At 31.3% G+C, this 27,880-nt stretch overlaps 1 protein-coding gene and 1 long non-coding RNA gene across 2 annotated transcripts; both read left to right on the plus strand.

The window, feature by feature from the left end:
* Positions 1-14,413: 14,413 nt before the first annotated feature.
* LOC133800172 (intermembrane lipid transfer protein VPS13-like) lies at positions 14,414-15,394 on the plus strand. The gene is made up of 3 exons (XM_062238130.1): positions 14,414-14,476; positions 14,955-15,049; positions 15,133-15,394. The coding sequence occupies exons 1-3, from the start codon at positions 14,429-14,431 to the stop codon at positions 15,392-15,394; spliced, it is 405 nt and encodes a 134-aa protein (XP_062094114.1). The 5' UTR covers positions 14,414-14,428.
* Positions 15,395-20,718: 5,324 nt separating this feature from the next.
* Positions 20,719-21,508, plus strand: LOC133802161 (uncharacterized). Its single transcript, XR_009877172.1, has 4 exons — positions 20,719-20,754; positions 21,086-21,166; positions 21,235-21,285; positions 21,427-21,508. It is a non-coding gene; the product is annotated as an uncharacterized LOC133802161 (long non-coding RNA).
* Positions 21,509-27,880: the final 6,372 nt, after the last annotated feature.

Here is a 27,880-nt window from a genome sequence, read left to right on the forward strand (position 1 = left end):
AAATAACACAAATCAAAATCATATTATCAAAAAAAAGATTATGCAAAGAGAAAAACAAGAAGACATACTCTAGGGGGTTCCTCTTCACTTTCTCCTTCCTTCTTCCTTTCTTTCTTTCTTCCTCTCTCTCTCTCTCTCTCCCTCTAGGTCACGGCAGCCACACACACACACAAGAGCAATGGCTCTTCTCTCCTTTCATATCCCCTTTATGACAAATCCCCCCATAAAGTCACCCCAAAGACAATAAGGTAAGTTTCCATTTCTCTTTTATTTTTCTTAATTTCTCTTTATTTCAAAAAGATAAAAAGGAATAAAATGTGATCATGCCTATCCCCAAATGATCATGGTCTTCAATTCTTTTGATTTTTACCATCTTCAGGAAAGTATTCCTTTCCCACTAGGTCACACGCCCAACTCCTTGTTTCCCTCTTCTTTTCTTTTTTATTTTTTTTATTTTTTAAATAAATTACCCAAATAAATCTAAAATAAGGAAACATAAAATGTGTAGAAAATCTACACATGTGCACCATGCTACCATGCACTAGCACACACTAAATCACTAGGGTGCATTACTATCTATCATGCACCTTAGTGCATTCCACCATAGCTCACATAATTACCTCATTTGTCACACTTAAATAAAATGTAACACTAATAGTAAAATAACATGTTACACAATTATTCACTTATTAAATTAATTAACCAAAACATTTCTAACAATTAAATAAAATAACAAACAATCAAATAAAAAAAATAAACAATTAAATAAAATAACAACACTTAAATAAAACAATTCATCACACTTAACATTTATATCAAATAAAGCACAAAATTTAAATAATCTAAAAAAAAAAATTTGGTGCACTACATCCACACTGGCTTCCCTAACTGCCTTAGGGCGACAAATCTGTTTCTCGCCAACTTCATCCCAATGTAAAGGAGATCTACACTTGCTATTATGGGAGAACTCCATTAGAGGTAAGTATTGGTTCCAAGACTCTGAATAGTCCAAAGCACAACATCTCAACATGTCCTCTAGAATTTGTATAGTTCTCTCCAACTGCTCATCGGTCTGAGGATGAAACACGGTGCTAAACTTTAGCCTTGATCCCATGGCTCTCTATCTCACCCCATGAAGAAATTATTGACTTTGGTACCCCATGAAGTCTCACTATCTCACTTACATACAATTATGCATATTGGTACGCCGAGTATGTGGTATTAACTGGCAGTTTATGGGCAGACTTAGTGAGCCTATCCACTATTACCACACAGAATCATGTTGCTTGGTGATCCTGGGTAACCCTACCACAAAATCCATTGGTATATCCTCCCATTTCCATTCTGGAATGTAGAGTTGTTGAAGTAACCTTGCTGGCATGTTAAGCATCTGACAACAAACTCAGCATTATCCCTCTTCATTCCATGTCACGAATATAGCACTTTAAGGTCTTCGTACATCTTCGTGGAACCTGGGTGTATGAATAGGGTGTTGTATGCACCTCCTTCATAATACTTTCCTTAATCTCATCATTGTTAGGCACACAAATCCTATCCTTGTATCTAGCAATCCACTGTTGGACATTGTGAAGTCACTGTTACAACTTTCATGTACCAAAGCCTCATGCTTCATTAGGGCAGCCTCCACTTTCTGTCCTTTTCTAATTTGTTCCAGTATGGAGGATTGTAATGTGAGGTTCCCTAGGCCTCCTAGCACAAGTTCAATGCTGATATTTATAATCTCTTTCCGAAGAGGCATCTCTATTGTATTGAGTGCTAAGACGCTCTTATGTCCCCTCCTACTCAATGCATCAGCAACCACATTAGCTTTACCTGGGTGGTATACAATTTGACAATCATAGTCTTTCACTAATTCCAACCACCTTCGTTGCCAAATATTCAATTCCTTTTGCGTGAAGAAGTATTTCAGACTTTTGTGGTCAGTGTAGATTTCGCACTTTTCCCCATATAGGTGATGTCTCCATATCTTTAGTGCGAACACCACTGCTGCCAACTAAAGATCATGAGTTGGATATCATTGCTCATAGTCTTTGAGTTTTCTGGATGCATAAGCTACTACCTTCTCATCCTACATCAACACACACCCTAAGCCGTTCTTTGATGCATCACAATACACCACAAATTTCATGCCCTCTGTGGGAACGCAAAGGATAGGTGCAGAAATCAACTTATCCTTCATGGTCTGAAATCTTTCTTCACATTTCTCAATCCATCCAAACTTCTGATGCGTGCGAGTTAAGTTGGTCAAGGGTGTGAAGATCTTTGAGAAATCCTTGATGAACATCCTGTAATAACTCGCTAATCCTAAGACGCTTCGAACTTCTGAGGCATTCTTCAGCTAGGGCCAGTCTCTAACGGCCTCGGTCTTGGATGGATCTACTGCTATCCCATTCTTGGACACTATATGCCCTAGGAAAGTTACCTGCTCCAGCTAAAACTCACACTTAGAGAATTTAGCGTATAGCTGATGTTCTCATAGTCTTTTTAGGGTCAACCTCAATTGCTCCTCATGCTCACTAGAAGAAAAAATACTTTCAAAAAGACCGAAAAAAGTATTATCAAATATATACCATCACACTTTTTGATTTGTTAAGGAAAGCGGTGTTATAGTAGGTCAGAGCACTTTGCATAACACTTTTCCATAGTTATAGACATGTGTTATGATATAGCCTACGATAACACTTTTGTTGTGTTATTTTAATAGTTAGATAAGTATTTCATTATGCTATTTATAAATAGATTATATAACACTTTTTTGTACTTATAAAGTAGTGTTATGATACACTTTATAATAACACACTTTCTGCATTGTAGAAAATGGTTTGCATAACATAATTTTATGCTTATAAACAAGTGTTATTGTAAAAGATACAATAACACATTTTTTGTATTATTCTAATATTTGGATAAGCTTGAATTATTAATATATAAAGCTATACATTATAATTATTTTTTATTGCTTTAATTCAAACCTGCTTCATTTAATATACTTAAGACATGTCTCTAACTTTAACAAATATTATTTTAATATGCATTTAATAAGTTTATTTTTACTAATATCAAGAAAGAGTTATACAAAAGAAAATGAAAACAACTCTTATTAATTAATAGAATAATATTACAAATGTTGAATTTCCAAATGGAAATGCTAAGCACAACTAAATACATAATTAATTGGACCTTTACCATTTAGAAACTCCAAAAAGACAACCTCATAACTATTACTATATAATACAATATTTGTCCCATACAAACAATTTTTGAGTAAAAACATTCATGAACAATTATTTAGAATTGATTGATAAGAATAAAATTGATAATATTTGATTGATTGATAAGAATTATTTTTGGGATCATATTTATACTCACTAGCCAAAAAAGTAAGGAAGAAAAAGATATGAAACCACAAGGTTTGCATCTAAAATATAGGATACATACTATTTTTTCTCAATGTAAATTTATGACTTGTTCTCTCTCTATAACTTCAGTTATTTATAGGAAGCACATTTTGGGTGTGGTTGTACACTTTATGATGAAATACCAACATCCCATTCCCTCTCATTACCTTGCAAATAAAAAATAAAAAAAAACCTGAATCATAATCAATCTAATCTCTCATAAAAATAATGTTATAGCAATATTTTTCTAAGTGAGGAGGAGTTTAAAGTTTATATATATATATATATTGCAAATAAAAAATATGATAATTAAGTCCTAAGTAATTAAAGAAGAGAAAGGAAAAGATATAAATGCATAAAAAGTTGACTACAACAAAAGAAAAAAGATCTTTAACCGAGATCACAACTGACAAACCAGGAAAATTTGGTTTTAAATCTACACTTATAAGTTGATGTCTACAACATTCAATAAATTGAACTAAAAATGTAATGCCTCTCAAATAAGAAAATAGGGGCATTCAAAAGGCTACCCAAAAGAAAAAAATAATTGTAAATGCTCTACTATAATGTATTAGTTTTACACAAATAAAACTGAAAATGTGTTATCTAAACATACCATAACACTTTTTTTGTGTTATACTACACTTTAGTATAACACTTTTTTTTGTCTTATACTACACTTTAGTATAGCATATTTTTTGTGTTATACTATACTTTAGTATAACACAATTTTTGTGTTATACTACACTTTAGTATAACACATTATTTGTGTTATATGATGAAGTTTGCATAACACAATTCTTTGCATAAAAAGTGTTATTGTAATAGATATTATAACACAATTTTTGTATTATTGTTATATTTAGGTATATTTAAATTCTCATTATATATTTTATTTATATAACACTAATTTATTCTATTATATTTTAATTTTTTTATATAATTAAAATTAGCTTTCTAATATATACTAGTATCATCAAATGAACTTGATTTTAAAATAACAAAAAGTAAGAACATTCAACATTGTATTAACAATCCACAAATTAGTTTAAAACATTCAACACTGTCATCGACAACAAAATGTTCTTTAAGTATTCAAAGAGTCTTAAATATTCAATATAGTTAAAAGTTACCACTTTCAACACAAAGAAATAAATAAAGTTACTATTTTCATGGAGTCTTAAGTATCCTTTTCTACTTCGCTTGTCACATCTGCAAAATAAACAAAGAAATATTTTATGGTTATTATCTAGCATCACAAATTACTTCAAGAAAAATGCTATGGAAATTATATCCAAGAAAGGACACCACATACAAAATAATGAATTCACAACTACACCAAAGCAAACAAAAACCATTCTACTTCGAAACTACTTGGAAATGAGCCTTTTACTTAAGAGTGTCAAAAACCATAATTTCCAAGTCTCCACATAAGATATAAAGGAAATACTAGCAGATTTTTCTTTTTTGGTTTCATCAGGTTATGACAGGTGGGCAAAAGAAACAATTAACTAAATTCGCACAGAATAGATTAGCATTTGCTAGTTTGGTAAAGTTGAGTTCTTTTCACCATCGTCAAATCTACCAATAAAGCTAAGATCAAAAGATTTATACAATTCTAACTAACATAGCTAAAAGTCAATAGTTCTATTGTTACCGTCACAGTATATTCATTAGCAAAGCAACGATAAGCTTCTGATGAATGTTAATTAAGAAGTTCAAAAGCACCATCACGAACTTCATCATATGCCATACAACCTTTAATGCATATACAACTCCAAAAGAAAACAAAGCATAAATTGGAGAAAAACAGTTCCTCTACTTTCACATCTCTTAAATTTCTTTCACTGTATTGATGTAATCATGTGTTGTTTTCTGACAACAGTGCAAACTCTAAAAGTAAACTACATGGTCAAAAACTAAATTTCAACTTCTATTATTAGTTTGAGTATACAAAAATTGAGCTAAAAGTGAAAATGATAAAATAATTAAATAAATAGAGCTCCTATATATTAACAACATCACAATGAATCAACTTCTTTTTCTCCACATTGTCAAGTGAATTCTCATATTAAGAGATTTAAGCAAAACCTGAACCTAACTAAGAAACCCTTAAGATAATAGTCTTCACATCATGCCCTAGAAGTTTGATTTATGCCATATAACTACCAAATTACACAGACTAATTATATATCACATATTGAATAAAAAATTATATTTTGCACAGGAGATAGCATATGCCTAGAGAACTTTTTATTTTTATCAGAACTATGGTAATAGCATTTCTTCTCCAACTTGTCTACTCTTTTAGTCTCTCTTAACTTCTTAAGGAAAACTCAAACTGAGAACTTTTCTCAATGAGAAATTAAATAAAACAAGGTTTATAGGCATATCAAGTTAACTTATCCTCAGCAAAACTCTGGTTGAACTGAACCCTCAACTCTGAGTTATTACTTACTAGACTTTCTTTATCATATATATAAAACTATATGTTGCTTACTGGTCAGGTCAGTCAACTAAAGGCTACTGTATTAACATGTGGCACAATATATGTAGTCTAAGCTAAACCCATGATATTCCTCCACGAGAAAATAGTTTATTGACAATGTTATACATATTCAATACAAAATATCAACAAAGAAAAAATACAACAACTCAGGCTAGCCTCCCTGTCCCAACCAAGAGCGTTGCTGCTGCATTTAAGATCTGATCCAATGTTTTTGGCATGAATTATGTTCTCAAAAAAACTTAAGGCACTAGTGCTTTGTCATAAGAATTAAGGAGATACTTACAAATGCATCTGCAATTGAACTTTTCTCCCCTGACATGCATACTCTATAAATTCCTCTTGAAGACACAAATGTACAATTCCTCTTGTATCAACTAAACTCCCTAAAGCATTCTAATACTTACCAAACATAATACTTTTTTTTAAATCTATTAGATTATAGTGTTGTTATTAACACAATAACAAGTTAACTAAATCTTTGTTAAGACAAATATTAACGTAACAAACCAACAAAATTATGGTTTGAAGGGCACCATCAAACCATTTTTCGAACCGAAAGATGCACATTTACACAATCCACCAATTTGATGCAACTTATTTTACAATAACCACTGTCAAACATACTTAATAAATTAAACATGTTTACAATTAAAGTGTAAATAAAAGCTGCTCAAACGAATGGTTTCTCTTCAATGATTTTAATTGCTAGTGCAGGATCCTTGGGTTAAAGTTTCTGAACAACAAGCCTAAAATGAATAAACTGATTAAGTTGCACAAGACAAAACATGAATGAAGAAACCTAACCTCAACAGAGCATTATCTATCAAAGATAGTTAGAGCACATGTTTAGACTCTTCATAAGAAATATCATCAAAGAATTCCATTAAGTAACAAGGCACCAGCCAAATTGAAATCAGATTTGAACAACTATTTACTAGTAATACTTAAATTAATAAGATGATCTAAGACTTGAGTACTTAGCTCATAGATATTTAATTACTGGATATGCCATTAGCCAAGTTGATGAACCAGAACAAGTAAGAACATAGTCTAGTTGATTAAATGCAAAACTTTTCTCTAAACCAAACTACTGGTCAACATAGATTTGTGGAATTAATTTCTCGTTTATGAACCAATGACGAGAGTAAAACTAGAATTCATGTAAATAACAATGGTAAGGGCATATAACAGTGGTAAGTCCAATTTATAGATTTATTGGATTTGGACTATATATACAATGACAAGGGGAGAATTCAAACAAATAATTGGCAATTGGTATAGAAAATTGCTTTAAGCAAATGAAAAAAAATAATAAGAAAAAAATTACAAGATTCCACTAATTATGATGGATCATAGGTCAATGACAGGACAGCAACAACATAACCAAATGCAAACATGAAATCCAAATGATTTTACTTCCAACACAGTTATAACAAAAAAAAAAAAAAAACAACAACCCATGAATCCATGCCATTGTATTCAAAGTTTTAGTCCTCTATTTATATATACAAAGATAGAAATATAGCTAAACATTTGAATCATGGGAAGTTTATTGGCTCATTACTAATATCAAACTTAAAAAACCTATTTCAAAACTGCATGGAAGAATTTAAGTGGCCTTTCTCCAAATAAGAAGAGATGACTAGATATCTTGTAAACACATAATATATATCACATCTCATCTCCTATACACATAAATATATTTGTGTCTCTCTACTCTATTTTTAATGAAGAGTCCAATATGACTTGATCATTTTTTTTTCTAATGCTTGTGTCTTCAATTTGTCATATATACAAGTCTTGGGGTAGAGATTAGCCCAATAAGATAGGTACAAAAGGAAGCGCAAAATATATTAGCAGCACTCCAGAATTTAGCAAGTCTTGGAGAATGCAAACTTTTGTAGGGATCATAAAAAGGGTTTGAAAAATAAAGGAGTAGTAATTCATAGAAGTAGAGGGACACGACGAGAGTGGGCAGAAGGAATCGATACCCTATCACATAAGCAGATTAAAAAAAAGCTATAAAAATAATTCAATTCAATCATTTATCTCATTGAAGCATTCCATGAAACAATTATTATGTATTATTTGAGAAAATCTTAGTAATATATTCAAACATGCAAACAAGACCAACTTAAGTAGTAAGACAAACAAAACTTTCAGACAAATTGATACAAACATCAATTAACACAATTATACTCTATAGATACGAATTTAGCCTAAATACAAACATTCATTCTTATTCATTCTTATTGCCAAACAGTCCAAATCTGAACAATACAAGCTAGTTTCAGTTAAAACTAAAATACCACCATGTCATGTTGATGGCCAAAAGCTTTAAACATAGGTCAGCTAAACCAACAATAAAAACAAAATGCACAACCAAGTTTCAGTTCAATCAAATAACACGTGAATAAGAAAAAGTACAAGGCTTTATTAGATCCAAACATGAGTGAAAAGTGAAAAAAAAAATTGAAAATCAATGATACCTCAAGACAAGTCCCCAAACTCGTAATGATAGTATGCGAATTCCCCAAAAGTCCTAGATTTCAACTATTTATAATTAAAGTTAAAAAAAAACAGAAGGCACATTTATTTTCAAATAAAAATAGATCTGCATATTCAATTATATTTATAAAAGAAAGAAAACTTACTTGATCAATGGTTGATTGACTTAATAAGGTGACTCATCTCAGCTTTGTATCAAAAAACTAAGCCTCTATTCTACTTAAGTCATCTAGTTGACTGTTTTTCTTCGAGACCCTGATCCTTCTCTTCTTGAAAATGATCTCATTTCCTTACAAGATAATTTTAGCAGGCCCTTCTTCGTATTCCCCTTCATCACTCTCATTACCCTCATGTGCAGTCTCAGCTTGTCATAAATTTAACAAAGCAAATATAATTTCCTTGCTAGAATTACATATTCTCTCTGCCAATCAGCGAAAACTCAAAACATTTTATAACAAGGCAAACAAAGTTCTTCTTTCCATATCAATATCTCAAACCTTTAGGTATATTATATTAATTTGGTTAGTTTTTTATTCTTTTCTAGCAACCAAACAGCCATTAAAACCAAAATACTCCGAGAAAGTAAAGAAAAGAAGAAAGTACCTGTTGTTTCCGAGACTCTTCGTGCCTTCTTTCGTTGTTCCTCATATTATTCTTCTTCTTCCATCTTCTTCCATTTCATCTCCATGGCCTCGAGCCTTGAACGAAAGAAACACTGGACGAAGAGTCTCTTTCCGTGTAAAGAACGCCCTAGACTAATACATACAAAACATTCGCATAACATAGTTTATAAAAGAATAACATCCATTATTAAAGTCTCAGGGGGACTTATTTAAAATCATGCAAGTTGGCGCCATAAGTTTAAAATAAAACATAGGTTTTTATGCAAAGTTCAAAGAAAAACCAAATGATTTAAATAACAGAGTCCCACTGATAATTTAGGAAAGTCTCTTAAAAACAAAACATAATTTAAATGGCGTTCTACGTTGATCGTTTTATCGTCCATAGGATTGCCCCACGCCATACACCCCATGATAAAAGAACTCCTCACGTCACCACGCGTGCCATAGAGAAAACCTATTTGCTACCTGGAAGGAAAGTAAGGGGGGTGAGCTAAAAGCCCAGTAAGGAAGTACAAACAAATAAGCAAGTAAGAAAACAACAAACAACCAAACACTAACGTTCATCTAAAACATCATGGTATATCATAACATAATCGTAACATTTCATCACATCATAACATAAACGTAACGTTTCATCATATCATAACATACATGTGACATATCAGCATATCATAACATAAATGTGACATATCATCATATCATAACATAAATATGTTATATCATCATATCATAACATAAATGTGACATATCATCATATCACAAACATACAGCATACATGATGAGCACGGAACGCTAGTTGTCCATGTCACCCTATGAGGTAAACAGGAGATCACTGGTCCTTGAATAACCTCGGTGCGTCCGCCCTAGGAGTCACGTCTCAATGTCCTTAGTAACTCGTTCGATGTATCTGACATCGTAATCTGTTTGATGTATCTAACATCGTATTCTGTTTGATGTATCTAACATCCATACACATATCACATTCAACATATCATCACATTATGACATTCATAATTTCATAACAGTTCATTCATATAACAGCCTTACCATTCATAGCATAAAATCATAAAATCTATCTAACTTCCTTACCTCAGGTCAAAGCTAAGAATTTCACAATCTTTCAACGAGCCTATATCATAATCAAAATAACGTTTCTTAGGTTCATAAAATTACTATCTTGCCCTTCCATACAACTCATGTGTGCATGGGCCATGCACTCATGATAACAGTTACACTAAACATGCAATTATCGCCAAAAAGAATAATGCTCGTTCTACCCATTTTACTAACATGATTGTTTTATAAAAATCACATAGTTGAATAATAATCATGATTTTGGACGTAAAAGTTGATTTGCATGTAACATGCATACGTGTGAACGTTGCGTAATAAAGACGTTTTCAAAAACGATAATTCTACATTTCTTTTATTATTTTAAAATCAATAGACATATCACATGCTTTATTTTTTTTCTTAAAATTTCTAAGTTGATTAAATTTCTCAAAACTTTATTTTATTTTAGCTCAAAATAAAATATGTGACATTTTCATTAAATAAATATTAATTTACCAAGAATTACCCAACAAGCTTGGATTTAATTAAAATACCTATTTTAATATGTTTCTTTAGAAAAATATATTTTATCATTGTGTTACAAAAAAATGATGTGAAAAATATATTTTAAGTGTGGAATAATACATTTTGATTTAAATTACTTAAGACTTAGTTTTTATGTAGCAAAAATCCATATGTGACAATTTAATAACAATTGTTAACCTTTTTAAAACAAACTTTCAGCCACCATTTATCTTATTCAAAAATCACAAATAAATAGAGTCTAAATATTTTTCTCAATCAAAATAAATGAAAAATCATTACTTATCAAAATATGCATTCATACCATTAAAATATCATTTTTCAATATTACCATAACTTAGGAAAAATAATTTATTCCAAAAATTAATCAAATTCATTTTTAGTGAAACTTACTTCATATTTTATTACAAAATTCCAGCAACTATTATTATCATTAAAAATCACCATATTCAAGTTTATAAACCCATATTTTCCCAAAATTCAATAAAAATTCTGTAGGAAATTAATTGAGTAAAATATCATAACATGAGACTTAAAATCCTCTTTTAATTTCATAAAAATTAACATATTCATCAAGAACATTATTTATGCATGCAGCTCATCTTTTTATCAGCTTTTACCCAATTATTTACAAAAAAAAACAGCAAGCTTAATTCTTTATAAAACTCAACTTTTGTCTCAAAAATTACATAAAATCATACATGCTTAAAATCTCATTATACTCTTATAATATGCATGATTCTAATATCACTAACATATTCACATGAATCCTTTAAAAAACCATTTGATGCAATTCCATGAAAACCAACAAAACTCTATCAATAAAATAACATATAGTAATTTATAAGCACCATATTCACATATGCCTTATATTAACCTAACATGTTTCTATCATTATTTTCATGCATCTTATAATTTAATCATTCAAAATATAATATGCATCTAACAAAATTTCATGATCAAGATATCAAGATTGCCACTTATTCTCTTACCCATATAACATAGGTCCTAAAACATGGATCTAATATATTGTAAATCACACAACATATCAAGAACACCCTTGGGTGTACCTAGGCCGAAATCACCAAACATGCACTCATGGATTATCACAATTTTTTTATGCATAGCAAAATCAACATCACAACCCTTTAACACAAATCATACTCTCACAATATCCAAATCCTATACATCAATCCTACCAAAATCAACCATTAGCATTATTAACAAAACCTCATAGACAACCCACCAAAAACAAATATAAGGGCTAAGAAAAGACCACCTCTCTTGATTGTAAAATCAAGAACACAAAAGATCAATACCCAAACTCCACACCCTTGTTCAAGCCTAGGGTTTTTATTGGAAAACCACCATGAGGAGAAGGAAGAACCCAAACACACACAAAAAAATAACACAAATCAATAACATATTATCAAATAAAAGAGATTATGCAAAAGAGAAAACAAGAAGACATACTCTAGGAGGGGTTCCTCCTCACCTTCTCCTTCCTTCTTCCTTTCTTTTTTTCTTCCTCTCTCTCTCTCTCTCTAGGTCACGGCAGCCACACACAAGAGCAATGGCTCTTCTCTCCTTTCATAACCCTTTTATAAAAAATCCTCCCATAAAGTCTCCCCTAACACAATAAGGTAAGTTTCCATTTCCCATTTATTTTCTCTTAATTCCTCTTTATTGTAAAAAGATATAAAGGAACAAAATGATCATGCCTATCCCCAAAATAATTATGGTCTTCAATTTTTGATTTTTATCATTTTAAGGAAATCCTTCCTTTCCCACTAGGTCACACGCCCAACACTCTTCTTCCCTTTTCTTTTCTTTTTTTTTTTATAAATAAATTAACCCAATTAAAATCTAAAATAAGGAAGTATAAAATGTGTAGAAAAATCTACACATGTGCACCATGCTACCATGCACTAGCACACACTAAATCACTAGGGTGCATTACTATCTATCATGCACCTTAGTGCATTCCACCATAGCTCACATAATTACCATATTTGTCACACTTAATTAAAATGTAACACTAATAGTAAAATAACATGTTACACAATTATTCACTTATTAAATTAATTAACCAAAACATTTCTAACAATTAAATAAAATAACAAACAATCAAATAAAACAAATAATCAACCAAATAAAATAACAACACTTAAATAAAACAATTCATCACACTTAACATTTAAATCAAATAAATCACAAAAATTTAAATAATCTAAAAAAAAAAATTTGGTGCACTACATTCCGTCTCCATCTCTGTCTCCACCTCTACAATCTGGTTGGGAGAGAATGAGCCACTACACCAAATTCCCATTTCTATAACACATGAATATACTAATAAAAATGTGTTATGCTAGAGTATTATATTGGCATGAAAAAAAGGGCGGTAATATACCCCATCCCGCCACTTAGCCTTTTTTTTCATTACTGAGTCCTGAAAATTTGTGAGACCCGCCACTTAGCTTTTTTTTCATTCCTGAGACCTGAAAATATGTGAGACCGAGAGACCCATTTCCTCAATTCCAGTGAGACCGAGAGACCCTGAAAATATGTGAGACCGAGAGACCCATTTCCATTTCCTTAACCCAAAGTCCGTGCAGCTCTAACCATCTCCAGTTCACTCAACCCAAAAATCTGAGGCGCTGATCTTCTATCTCCGGCAAGCTCCAAAATCTAAGGTTCTGCCCTCCTCCATTCATCTATCTATCTTCCCTTTTCTTGCTAAAGCCAAATGCATTTCGATTTTTAAGTATTATTTGCATAAACGAGGACAAGAAATTGGGATTGGAATGGTTCGAATATTACTACTCTGGTTTTAAGTTGGGGCATCACCCACTCGTGTTGGTTGGTCAATCTGTGAGAAGCAATTTGGTATTTGTAACTTTGTCTAAAAATGAAGTGCCAGATTAGTATATTCATTTCACCATTTGAGTATCTAGGTTACAGCATTACTTATCGGTGAGACTACGAATTAAAGAGGTGGTGCGATCACTTGGTGAGCGTACAAAGGATTTCGAGTTGTCCAGGAGGTATATAATTTTGTTTTATTTTTTAATTGTTTTCTGTAATAGTGAGTTCCAGAGATTCATTTCAATCTAAAACCCGTGTTATTGCAATGCTTTGTAGAAAATGAGACAGATGGAAACTTCATCATTATGTTGTCTTCTCTGATAATATTCTGGCATGTGCAGTGGTTGTTAGCTCCACTGTTTCTGCAGCGGCGGTAATTTGAATTCCTACTATACTTCTATGTTTCCTTTCCCAATAATGCTGATTTTAAGCAATGGTAAAAAAATGTTGCGGCGGCTTCGTGGCTTTTATTTCATTCAACACTTGTAACTACTTATTTTGGACTCCATGATATTGTTGGTATGAAATAGATATATCAGACCTTGATCGTTGTCTCTTGTCATAAAATTGTGCAGGAACCAAAGAAAATTGTGTTTCCATGTGGTGACTGATTCACTCAATTTCCCTGAAATCTCAATGTGGTTCATATTGAACCCTCTAGGCAAAGCCACAATCTAAAGGGCTGGTAGGATTTTTAAAGATGTTTGGAGTGCTAGAGTGATTCTTTACATTCTGTTAAGTGGAGTGTCTCCATTTTGGGCTGGTAGGATTTTTAAAGATGCTTCTTGTTTGTCATTGTTGTATTTAGTATCTATGTTTGTTAGAGTTAGTTTTGTCAAGCTTAATTATTACCTACCGATAGACCTTTGAATGATCCTCTGAATAATTGTTATGTTTGGAAATAGGAAATGGAAATGAAGCTGGTAGAGAAGGCTCAACAATTAAAGTCTGAAGTGGTAAGATTACACAATTCTTTTGTCAGTGTAACTTAAATTATAATAGGGTGAATCTTTGACTAGATGGTTCATGGAAACTATTTGTGCTGACTGCTGATACAGATAATGGCATGCCTTAGCATCCATACATCTAATATATTTACTTGACTTGAATCTTTACAAAGCAAAGGGTGACTAACATAATTGATAGATAATAATTTTTTTATGTATAAGGAAATATTATGTGATGCCTATATTCTTATGTGTTTGTATGTGTATATGAACTTTATATTTGGTTCTTAAGCGTCTTATGTGCTATTTTTGAATCTTTGATAACAAATATTGTATCAAGTTTTGGTTGTATTATTCAAATGCTGTGATGTTATTCTTTTTTAGGATTTACCTTTTGATCTTTTTGAACCATACATATGTTTATACATATATTTGGTTATCAATTATGATTATAACTGTATTAATATGTATATATTTTTAATTGAAGAATCAATCATGGTTGGGTTCCCTTATCAACACTATAGTTGGAAATTTGAAACTCTCAATTTCAAATATTCATATCAGATACGAGGACAGTGAAAGGTGTGTAATAGCAAGTTAAATTTTATATTTTGGAATCTTTGCATTCTTATTTTCTGTCTGAATTTTAATTTCCTATTCTCTAGCAATCCTGGTCACCCATTTGCAGCAGGTGTGACCTTGGAGAAACTCTTAGCTGTGACAGTTGATGACAATGGGAATGAGACTTTTATTACTGGTGGTTCACTAGACCGTATACAAAAGGTTCATAATTTTTTTCCTTATAGGGTGTCGATTGATATGAATGCAATCAAGTTTAAGTTTTATTCTCTTTATTGTCAAACAACACACTTATATTCTGGAACCAATTATAGGAAATGCAAAGTATACAAAGCTAAGGGAAAATGAATTGGCTAAGAGGATCAACCTTTGCAGAATGCAACAGTGAATTTGGATGATGTCATTCTATGTTTATCAAAGGTTTAATTTCATAATTCAACTATGATTGGATACTTGGAGGCATGTTTTGATTGGCCTTGAAAATTTTTAGTATCTTGTTGTTGCAGGATGGATACAAGGATATGTTAAAACTAGCTGATCTTTTTTGCCTTTAATCTGGTTAGCCCATAAATGTTATGTCTTTTGCCTTATTCTTGAGAGGTAATGCATGATTCCATATCTTGTTTTTTCTAAAAAAAAATATATTAGTTGTTGAGTTTTGTTTTATTTTGGTCTCTAATTAATCTACCAAATTCAGAGTTTCTGACCCCAGTTCAATTCAGCTGCTTATTTTTTTACTTTATTAAAAAATACACAGTTTTACACTTGCATGCTTTTCTTTTTATTGAAAAGAAAAGGAATCATTATTACTCCATGGTATTCAATGAAGGATCAGTTGGTTTCACCTTATTTTTTATTTATTTATTTATTTTGCTTTAACTTTAAAATTTGTGATCAGTTTCTGATGGGTGCATTGTGTAACTATCAGATTTTGCTTGGTTTTATTTTCTGATGGAATTTATAGTTGCTGATAGATTTTTGGGACCAAGGACTAGTTCTTTCGTTAATCTTTGAAGATACTTCATTTTCCATCTTTTATATTCGATGATAATGCAACATTGTACACCAAACATAGTGTTTTAGAAAGGAACTTTGTTGCTTGAGATGTCTTTAAATGACTAGTTTTGTTGTCCTTATGGGGCTTACAGTGACTCATTAATGTAATCTCATTTTTTTCTTAACACAGGGAATACATTTATTTCCAAGAAAGTTGACAACAAGAAGAAAAATAAACTTAAGGTGGAAGATAAGATGCTTGGATGGGGTAACTTGACAACATTGAACTTTTCTGTCTTTGTAGAGTGGAGCCAAGAAAGTAGTATTATCTTGCCATATTTTACATTTCAGGTTCTCAATGAAGCTTATTAGCATTCATGTATTTTCTCAATATATGTATGCTCTTCAGTGTTTCTGGCTTGTAAGTGAATTTTCTTGCACCTGATTCTTAAATTTTATTTTATTCTGTTTTAGCTACATGATTTTGATACGTGCATTGCAAAAAATGAAGAAACTATTCAAATTGATCCTCACTTTGCTGAGTGTTATGGAAACATGGCAAATGCTTGGAAGGTAATCTTTAGTATCTTTTATGGTTCCACTGTCAAGTATTTAGCTTGCAAGCATCTAATAGATAGTTATTATGTTTCTGCTATAGGAGAACGGCAACATTGATGTTGCAATCCGCTACTATTTAATTGCTATCGAGGTTTGTTACAGCCAACATTGATGGAACTTCTCAAGGTAAGACTTTAATGCAAGTTACATTGTGCTCCTTACCAGTTTGTGAGCAAGTCAGTAATTCAGCTTTCAAAATACAACATTATGACTTGTTCTGTTACTCTTTCTGTTGCTGGCTATGACCATTTCTGTTATATGATTATCAGGGTTACACAGGTGTAGTGCACCAAAATTTTTTTTTTTAGATTATTTAAATTTTGTGCTTTATTTGATTTAAATGTTAAGTGTGATGAATTGTTTTATTTAAGTGTTGTTATTATATTTAATTGTTTATTTGATTTATTTGATGGTTTGTTATTTTATTTAATTGTTAGAAATGTTTTGGTTAATTAATTTAATAAGTGATTAAATGTGTAACATGTTATCTTACTATTAGTGTTACATTTTATTTAAGTGTGACAAATGAGGTATTTATGTGAGCTATGGTGGAATGCACTAAGGTGCATGATAGATAGTAATGCACCCTAGTAATTTAGTGTGTGCTAGTGCATGGTAGCATGGTGCACATGTGTAGATTTTTCTACACATTTTAGGTTTCCTTATTTTAGATTTAATGGAGTTATTTATATAAAAAAAAAAAGAATAAAAGAAAAGGGAAAGGAGGAGTGGGCGTGTGACCTAGTGGGAATGCAATATATCATTAAAATGGTAAAAAGGATCAAAAAAAATTGAAGACTATAATCATTTGGGGATAGGCTTGATCATGTTTTATTCCTTGTATCTTTTTGAAATAAAGAAAAATCAAGGAAAATAAAAGAGAAATGGAAACTTACCTTAATTTGTTTGGGAGACTTTATGAGAGGATTTGTCATAAAGGGACTAAGAAAGGAGAGAAGAGCCATTGCTCTTGTGTGTGTGTGTGGCTGCCGTGACCTAGAGAGAGAGAGAGAGAGAGAGGCGTGTAGAGAGAGAGAGAGAGAGAGGAAGAAAGAAAGAAAGGAAGAAGGAAGAAGAAAGTGAAGAGGAACCCCCTAGAGTATGTCTTCTTATTTTCTCTTTGTTTAATCTCTTTATTTGATAATATGATATTGATTTGTGTTATGCTTTGTGTGTGTTTGGATTCTTCTTTCTCCTCATGGTGGCTTTCCCATAAAACCCTAGGCTTGAACAAGGGTGTGGAGTTTGTGGTATTGATCTTTTGTGTTCTTGATTCTACAATCAAGAGAGGTAATGGTCTTTTCCTTAGCCTTATATTGTTTTTGGTGGTTGTATTTGAGGTTTTGCTAATGGTGTTAATGGTTGATTTTTGGGTAGGAATGATGTATAGGATTTGGATTTTGTGAGAGTATGACTTGTGTTTAAGGGTTGTGATGTTGATTTTGCTATGCATGAAAATTGTAATAATCTATGAGCACATGTAAGGTGATTTCGGCCTAGGTACACCCAAGGGTGTTCTTGATTTGTTGTGTGATTTACCAAAATATTTGATCCATGTTTTAGGACCTTTGATATATGGGTAAGAGGACAAGTGGTAATCTTGATATTTTTGATCATGAAATGTTGTTAGATGCATGTTTTGTTTTGAATGATTAAATTGTGAGATGCATGAAAATAATGATAGAAATATGCTAGGTTAAAATAAGGCACATGTGAACATGGTATAAATTTACTATATGCTATTTTATTGAAAAGGTTTTGTTGGCTTTCATGGAATTGCAACAAATGATTTTAAAAGGATTCATGTGATTATGTTAGTGGAATCATGCATATTATAAGAGCATAATGAGATTATAGGCATGAATGATTTTATGTAATTTTTGAGACAAAAGTTGAGTTTTACAAAGAATTAAGCTTGCTGTTTTTTTCAAGATAATTGGGTAAAAGTTGATAAAAATATGAGTTGCATGCATAAATAATGTTCTTGATGAATGTGTTAATTTTTATGAAATTAAAAGAGGATTTTAAGTCTCATATTATGATATTTTACTCAATTAATTTCCTACAGAATTTTTATTGAATTTTGAGAAAAAATGAGTTTATAAAATTGAATATGGTGATTTTAATGATAAAAAAATGGTTGCTGGAATTTTGTAATAAAATGTGAAGAAAGTTTCACTAAAAATGGATTTGATTAATTTTTGGAATAAATTATTTTTCCTAAGTTATGGTAATATTGAAAATTGATATTTTAATGGTATGAATGCATATTTTGATAAATAATGATTTTCTTTATTTTGATTGAGAAAAATATTTAGACTCTATTTATTTATGATTTTTGAATAAAATAAATAGTGGCTGAAAGTTTGTTTTAAAAAGTTAACAATTGTTATTAAATTGTCACATATGGGTTTTTACCACTTAAAAACTAAGTTTTAAATAAATTAAATCAAAATATAATTTTTCCACACTTAAAATATATTTTTCTAAAGAAACATGTTAAAATAGGTATTTTAATTAAACCCAAGCTTGTTGGTTAATTCTTGGTAAATTAATATTTATTTAATGAAAATGTCACATATTTTATTTTGAGCTAAAATAAAATAAAGTTTTGAGAAATTTAATCAACTTAGAAATTTTAAAGAAAACATGTAATATGGCCATTGATTTTCAAACAATAGAAGCAAGAAATGTAGGGTTATCGTTTTTGAAAACGTCTTTATTACGCAACGTTCCCACGTATGCATGTTACATGCAAATCAACTTTTACGTCCAAAATCATGATTATTATTCAAATATGTAATTTTTATAAAGCAATCATGTTAGCAAAATGGGTAGAACGAGCATTATTCTTTTTGGCGATAATTGCATGTTTTAGTGTAACGGTTATCATGAGTGCATGGCCCATGCACACATGAGTTGTATGGAAGGGCAAAATAGTAATTTTATGAACCTAAGAAACGTTATTTTGATTATGATATAGGCTCGTTGAAAAGATTGTGAAATTCTTAGCTTGGACCTGAGGTAAGGAAGTTAGATAGATTTTATGTTTCTATGCTATGAATGGTAAGGCTGTTTTATGAATGAACTGTTATGCAATTATGAATGCCTTAATGTGATGATATGATTGAATGTGAAATGTGAATGGATGTTAGATACATCAAACAGAATACGATGTTAGATACATCAAACAGATTTCGATGTCAGATACATCGACCGAGTTACTAAGGACATTGAGACGTGACTCCTAGGGCGGACGCGCCGAGGTTATTCAAGGACCAGTGATCTCCTGTTTACCTCATAGGGTGACATGGACAACTAGCGTTCCATGCTCATCATGTATGCTGTATGTTGTGATATGATGATATGTCACATGTATGTTATGATATGTTGATATGTCACGTTTATGTTATGATATGATGATATGTCACATTTATGTTATGATATGCTGATATACTTATGTTATGATATGATGATATGATGATATGTCACATTTATGTTATGATATGTTGATATGTCACATTTATGCTATGATATGTTGATATGTCACATTTATGTTATGATAAGATGAAATGTTACGATTATGTTATGATAGACCATGATGTTTTAGATGAATGTTAGTGTTTGGTTGTTTGTTGTTTTTCTTACTTGCTTACTTGCTTGTACTTCCTTACTGGGCTTTTAGCTCACCCCCTTACTTTCCTTCCAGGTAGCAAATAGGTTTTCTCTATGGCACGCGTGGTGACGTGGGGAGTTCTTCATCATGGGGTGTATGGCGTGGGGCAATCCTATGGACGATAAAACGATCAACGTAGAACGCCATTTTTATTATGTTTTGTTTTAAGAGACTTTTTCCTAAAATTATCAGTGGGACTCTGTTATTTAAATTATTTGGTTTTCTTGAACTTTGCATAAAAACCTATGTTTTATTTTAAACTTATGGCGCCAACTTGCATGAATTTAAATAAGTCCCCTGAGACTTTAGAAATGGACGGTATTCTTTTATAAGCTATGTTGTACGAATGTTTTGTAAGTACTAGTCTAGGGCGTTCTTTACAACAGGTGACAAGGAGAGCCTGGGAAAGTGTGAACAGGTAAGAAGCATTATTCATCTTTTTTGTCCATGAATGACTTTCTATGATTAAAGTACACAACAGTAAAATGTTTTGAACTTATTGATTTATTTTATTAGTTTCTTACAAACTCCTTTATTTCTTTTAATTTCCCTCTGTTTATTTACTTAAAAGAAAAACAATTTATGTAATAGAAACTTGGAATTACTACTGTTGTACATCATTATTGTCCAGTTGAAATTTAGCAATTTACTTGTCAATTTGAGAGCATATAGATACCTTTTGAATTCTATCATGGCCGGAATAGTCCCAAAAGGTCATTTTTTATTTTGTTATGTTTTTAATATTTCAGTATTTTATGGAGTTGATGAAAGTTCCTAGAGTGGAATCAAAATTGCGAGTGTTCTCTTTCAAGATTCAGTTCAGCTGTCAGGTTTGGTGATATTTTTTATGCTTTTTTATTACAATCTATATTGTATAATTATTCTCATCGTCTTACAGATTTCAGAATTTAAAAAGAGTTTGAACACTGTGAACTCTGCATGTGAAGAGGTAAGCAGCTCCTGATGATGAATTTTTTCTTGCAGAATTTGATATCTATACTATATTGACAGATCCCTGTGCTACTTAAATTCTTCCATGCAGTTTTGAGAATCTGTTTTGACTTGGGTAGTTTTATGCTCTGTTTAATAGGTCCGAAATTCCCTCAAATTAAAAGATATTATGAAGAAAATTCTTTTTCTGGGTAATACTTTGAACCAAGGGACTGCAAGAGGTGACGTTCTTCAATTGTTATTTTGACAGATTTTATTATTTGTGGATGCTGGAAAATTCTGTTTTATCATCTGATAGTTGCAAGTTCTTTTAAAATAAGACTTAGTTCCTTTTATGGCCATAAATCTGGAAGTTTATGGAAGTATTAGATAATGAGAAAATCCAAATACATTCAACAAATGAACATGATTAAGCTACAACCTTCTACTTAAAAGTATCGTGTGACTGCCACAAGGCTAAGGTTATGTGACATCTCAATTTAGAATATAGAAAAAAGGCCATTTCAGTGTTTGAGTTCACACTGGTAAATCACTTCTTATGTGTTTTTCTATATGTATTTTTCTCTCTAATGATCAGGAAACTATAAATTATCTAATATGAGGGTTTTGTAACATTTTCTTGGAATACTTTATAAGATATCGAAATTATGCAGGATCTGTTAATTGTTGTGGATTATAAAATGTGTTATATGTGCATATATAGCCTTATACTTTATAGCTTTTATGGCTTTCATCATTACACAGAAAAAAAAGCATATAATATAATACATGTCCACAACAATTATTGATCATGCATAAGAAATGTCTTCCAAGGTTCAGTAAAAGAAGAACATGATTAATATAATACAGAAAAAAAGCATATAATATAATACATGTCCACAAAAAAGCATATAATATAATACATGCATAAGAAATGTCTTCCAAGGTTCAGTAAAAGAAGAACATGATTATTGATCAAGTAGAGAGAAAAAGGGAGGAATTATAGATTTGTCTTGTTAGAACTTATCAATGAGAAGTGGAAAAGAAACATGAAGAGGGTAGGAAAAGTCAATTTTGGTTGCTATTTGGTAACTAGAAAGTAGTATTTTAGTTTTGAATATTTAATGGAGAGTTAATATTATTGGAAAAGTATGCTCTGATTTTGGTGTTTTACTTTTGAATATTTAATGGAGAGTTACTAAGTTGTAGCAAGAAGTTGAAAATTGGATCATATTGTTTGGAGTAGAAATACATGTGTTTTAGTGTTTTTTTTTTCATGTAAACATAAAATCATGGATTCCCTGTACTTTTTAGCTTAAGAAATTTGCTTGTCATGTCTCATTTTCTGTTTCTTGTGAACCTTTGTTATTGACACCAAGTTAGATGCATTTTTTACTGACTCAGGTCAAAAGAACACTAGAATTAAGGCACATTATTTAAGTTTAGACAATGTTACAAAGAACTTGAGAAAGTTCTATGCACAAGCTTACTTGGGACAATCACCAAAACAAGCTCCAAAGTATTGGCTTCATTTTCAAGTTTCTGTACTATTGCATGGTTGGAATACTTACTTTGCCTCAAAGGCATATAGTACAGGTAATTGAGTTCAAACTTGCTAGTCAAATTATATTGAACATATAGTTAATTCTTATGAAGCTCACCATTAAGATACAATATCATACAGTATGCATAAAGAGGCATTAATTGTTTAATTGCTCTGGTTTCTTTTTCAAACTATTGCAGTAAACAGGAATTTACTCTCCAAGATAAAGAATCCACAAAATGATACCATTGAAGTTGGGCCTAGAGATTTGAAGCTGACCTTTTCGTCTACCTCAGGACAACTAAAACAGATGAACAATTCAAAAACTGAGCTAAGTTGTTTAATTTCATAAAGTAACCATGGAAATATTTCTTAACCAAGTAGTTACATATTATAAAATCAGGCAAGCCAACCACAAATGGGCACTAAAAATGGAATGCTAACTTAAGTTTATGCCTCATGACTTCTGATCTGTTATCTAATTTCATGCATTTTACAGGTTGAAGATTGCATTCCCCAGTTTTAACATGTTCCTGAATTTTGGTTTTAGTCTCTCTAGCTCTTAATTTCCATCTCTCAAAACTATGTACTAAATTTCTAATTCAGATTATTTAGGAACCAGTTGAAATGATAGTAGAATTATGTTATAAGTTTATACTTGCTTTTTGAGTTGATGAATAAAAATCATTTAATTATTTTTCTGTACAGCTCATAACAGATGTTAATTTCGCTGTAGCAGTCGAGGCAATTCAAGCTATTGGCAATCTTGCTCGGAGTTTAAAAAACTAATTTCTCTGCAAGTTCACACTTCCTATTGCCAGTTTTGCTGGTATGTTCATTTTTTGCTAGCTAAAAAAATAATATTATATCAACTTAAAATGCAAACAGATTGTTTGAATGTAACCAAGCTGTTCAAGTGTTCATTTACTTTTTGCCAGTTACTTACAACTGAGCATGGTGGTATTTTTTTCGGATTTTGACTTGTACATTCATTTTTCTTATTAATAAAAGTACACTTAGTCATACAAGTAGATTATTTTTTAGAAGTTCAAATGATGTTGATCATAGCTTTCATTTGTATATAAAGTGATTTTTTTATTCAATTTTACTTTTAATATATATTTTGATCTGGTTTATCTCAGATTTTTCTTAGAAATAATTTAATAAAGATATTGTTTTATTTATTTATCAATTTTGTGCTTTTGCTGCTTAATTCTGAATTTTGATTATTGATGGTATGGATTTATTTCTTCTTTGCCCATTTTATTTAGTTGGTTGGTATGAGACCCTTGGAGCGGTCACTTGAGAAACTTGATGATGTTAGAAGAAAGAAGCTTTCTGAAATGATTTCAGGTTCTGAAGGTGGCACATCCACCAATACAAGCTTAGGTTTGTAATATCTTTATAGCATCAGTTCTTATATCACTAATTTGTTCAACATTCTTGTGTGTTTTTATAACCTTGTGTGCATACTTATTGTTGTGTGAGCAGCAGTCCAAGCTTCTGGTGCAACCGCATCCTCTCATGAGGTGAGTTATTTCTTATATAATGGATTTATGGAAGTTAAAGAACAATGCTATGTTGAGAGGTTGCATGTAATGTTGCTATGTTACACGCTGTTAGTTAATATTCTTCTCGATTACAAAGTTATTTGGTCAATAAACATGATTTTGCAGCAATATCTTCATTTAAACAACAAGTGGAAGGTTTATCAGACCTAGACCACTGGGTTGAGTTATTGATTCGTTTACTGTGTGCTGTCCCTGGCTGGAGTGAGAAAAATGTCCAGGTATTTAAAGGTTTCATTGCTGCAGATATCTGTCTTTTTTACCTTTGTGGATATTTTTGGCTGTGTAGATAGTTATTTAAGGCATGGAGTTTGAATGGTGCAGGTTCAGCAGCAGGTTATTGTAGTTGTTACTTTCATAGCCTCTTCATCAACCAAATTTCCTAAGAAGTGTGTAGTGCTTTGCCTTCTGGGTAAGTGTTCCTTGGTTTTGGTTGATCATAAGTTTGGAGCTGGGATTTGTTTGCTTAAAACTGTGTGATCTCTTTTGCACGGGTATTTGGCTTCTTAGTTGTTTGGTGGTTGATTAGATAGTTCCTTATTTTTGCTTGTCATTATTCCTGAATTGACAGGTATAAGTGAACGTGTCGCTGACATTAAGACTCGTGCTCATGCCATGAAGTGCCTTACTACTTTTTGTGAAGCTGTAGGTCTTGGATTTATTTTTGAAAGAGTAAGTCTTACATTTAAATCATTTATGTAGAGAAGTTTGTTTGCACTTCTCTCGTGAACTTCTGAAGCAGGGATGAAACATATTAGGTTCTAAATTGATTGGAACTTGTATTTCTTTTCTTTGTTTGCTTTTTTCATTTTTTATAATCCAATAAAAGTCAAGGAATTCTGTGGTTAATATTGTTAATGATCTGATATAGCTATGACATCTGAGGGCTCTCTAATAATACATTTTTTACATTTAATGGGTTGCTCTTGTTACTTCTATAATGAATTTGTGTTTCCTCAATGGTTGTTCACATCCATTACAGATCCTTAGATCATGTATAACTTGAGTTTGCTGATTTGTGAGGACATTTTTACTGTGTCAACATCTGCACTGAGATGGTTCCTGGTTGCAATCCTTATGCTCTCTTCCTCACTCCTATACTCTTGAAAAATCATATGAAATGTCGAACTGAACTTAATCCATGATTAGTAACTAATGATGTCTACAATATAACTTATGTACTGATTTTTTATTTGTAAGCTGTAAAGTTGATCTTGTTTTAATGTTGAGGATTGTAGTTTCATTAGCCCAATAATGAAAATAGTAGTAGTTTCAAATAGGTCCATGATTTTTCATCATAACCGTTTCCATCTTTAGATGGTAACAAGATGATCTTTTTTTTGGCAGTAACTTGGTTGGCAACAACTTTACAATGAATGGCTCAAACAACAAGTAATTTTCCTCAGTATTTTAGAATAGCTTCCTTCATTTTTGCTCTTATTTGTACTGCACTTAATAAATATGTTTCAAGTGTCTTATTTTTGCTCTTATTTGTATGTTAAGTTACTATCTTATTTTTGGAAGACTTATCCCCCTTTTTTTTTCTCTGTCTCTTTTCCTTTTGCTCAGTCTTTATAAGGCTCCATGCAATGGTTTGAAGGAAATCTTGTGTTGAAGCTATTGTCTCCTAATAAAAGTTGCAATTCGTTCTATTGTTCTTTATGTTTTATTCTATTATAAATATTTTATTATGGGTGACTTGCTAATGTTGTTAAATGTGTCATCTTACAAGTTAGATTTTTTCTTGTTCTTTTGCATAATACATATGGTTAAATGATAGGCTCTATGGAGCATATTTGGCTCTATAGTTATCTGTGCTGTTTTTTAGTTTTTTCTACTGTTATTTAAATCTATTAAATAATTTGTGCCAAATTCTGCATTGGCTTGTTTTGCTTGCTAAAACTAGTTTAATATGTTTGCTATATCTTTATATGCTTTCTATTGTAATTTTTATGTTGTTGACTATTATTTTAATATGCTTGTTGTCTATATATGTATATAAGAAACTAGTTTTATGGCTCTTTTGCAGATTTAAACTTTGTTTATTATTTTATTGCGATAAGCTTTGGAGAGATAATAGATAATGTGTGAAACTTGATGTATTGCTTGTACAATGTGCATGTATATTGAGATGATTTCTTTGGAGCAATTCTTGACAACATTTGTAGTTGAGGCCTTTAGAATGGAAGAATGTATTTCACTAATTTTTGTATACATTTATTGTTTTGTATTTAGTGATAAAGGAATCTGAATTGGGCATAAATTATGTTGTAATATGATTTCTTAAGCCTAGACTAGTAGACTAAATATTGTAATTGCATTTGAGTAATTAATAAAAATCTATTTATGTTACTTTATTTGGCTTCAACTTTCATATTTGTTTTCCTAGTTTTGTGTAAGTAAAAAAAGATTATGTTTCTCTAATCTAATATAACACATGTGTTATACTAAAGTGTAGTATAACACAAATAATGTGTTATACTAAAGTGTAGTATAACACAAAAAAAGTGTAATACTAAAGTGTAGTAAAACACAAAAAAAGTGTTATATAATCTACTATAAATAACATAATTCAACACTTATCTTTATATTAAAATAACACAAAAATTGTGTTATCGTTGACAGTACAATAACACATCTGTATAACACTGATAAAGTGTTATGTAAAGTACCCTGACCTACGATAACATAGTCGGTCTTAACACATCAAAAAGTGTTATCGTATGTTTTGATAACACATTTTCGGTGTTATTAAAAGCATTTTTTCTTGTAGTGAGCCCTGAACGCCGCCGCAGTCCTCATCCCCCATCATCAAGTCCCCTAACCTCAAAACCCCTTCCGGAGACCCAAAAGAGTCCAATTTCGCTTGTTCTGCTGGTAACCGGAATCGACAAACGGGGCAGAAGCTATGATGAGCGAGCAGGGCAGAATGCAGTCGGGATGGTAGAGATGCTTAAAGGAAGATTTCAAGCAGGGAGAGGCGCAGAAGAATGGGTGGGCTAGGAAAAAAGAATGGGTGCGGAGAAGAGAACGGTGGGCTAGGGCGAAGAAGAGAACGATGGGCTAGGAAAAAAGAATGGGTGCGAGGAAGGGAAAAAAGAATTAGCTAGGAAAAAAGAATAGGCGGGCACCAAAATAAATTAGCACCATTTTTTTATTTTACTACATATATGTATATAATAATACTTTTTCAGTAGTATTATATTCTTGTGTTATGCTAGTGGTATTTGGTGTAGTGTTACTTGCACAAACTCTCTTTACAATATTTATGAATTAAATTTCAGGATATGAATAAAGCTAGAATCATCAAGAGAAACTAGTGTGAAATAGATACAGAACAAGGTACCTCAAAACCTTCTTTATGAATTGGAAACTTAGATTTCTTGTTTGACATAACAAAGAGATTGTCCTTTCATTGAATAAGTGATGTTAGAAGAAACAAAAAAACACAAGTGCTTTCATACCTGACAAACTTAGGCCATTTTTGTTGTAGTGAAACAATA

Source organism: Humulus lupulus, chromosome 9 (genome assembly GCF_963169125.1).
Source record: "Humulus lupulus chromosome 9, drHumLupu1.1, whole genome shotgun sequence".
Taxonomy (NCBI): Eukaryota; Viridiplantae; Streptophyta; class Magnoliopsida; order Rosales; family Cannabaceae; genus Humulus; species Humulus lupulus.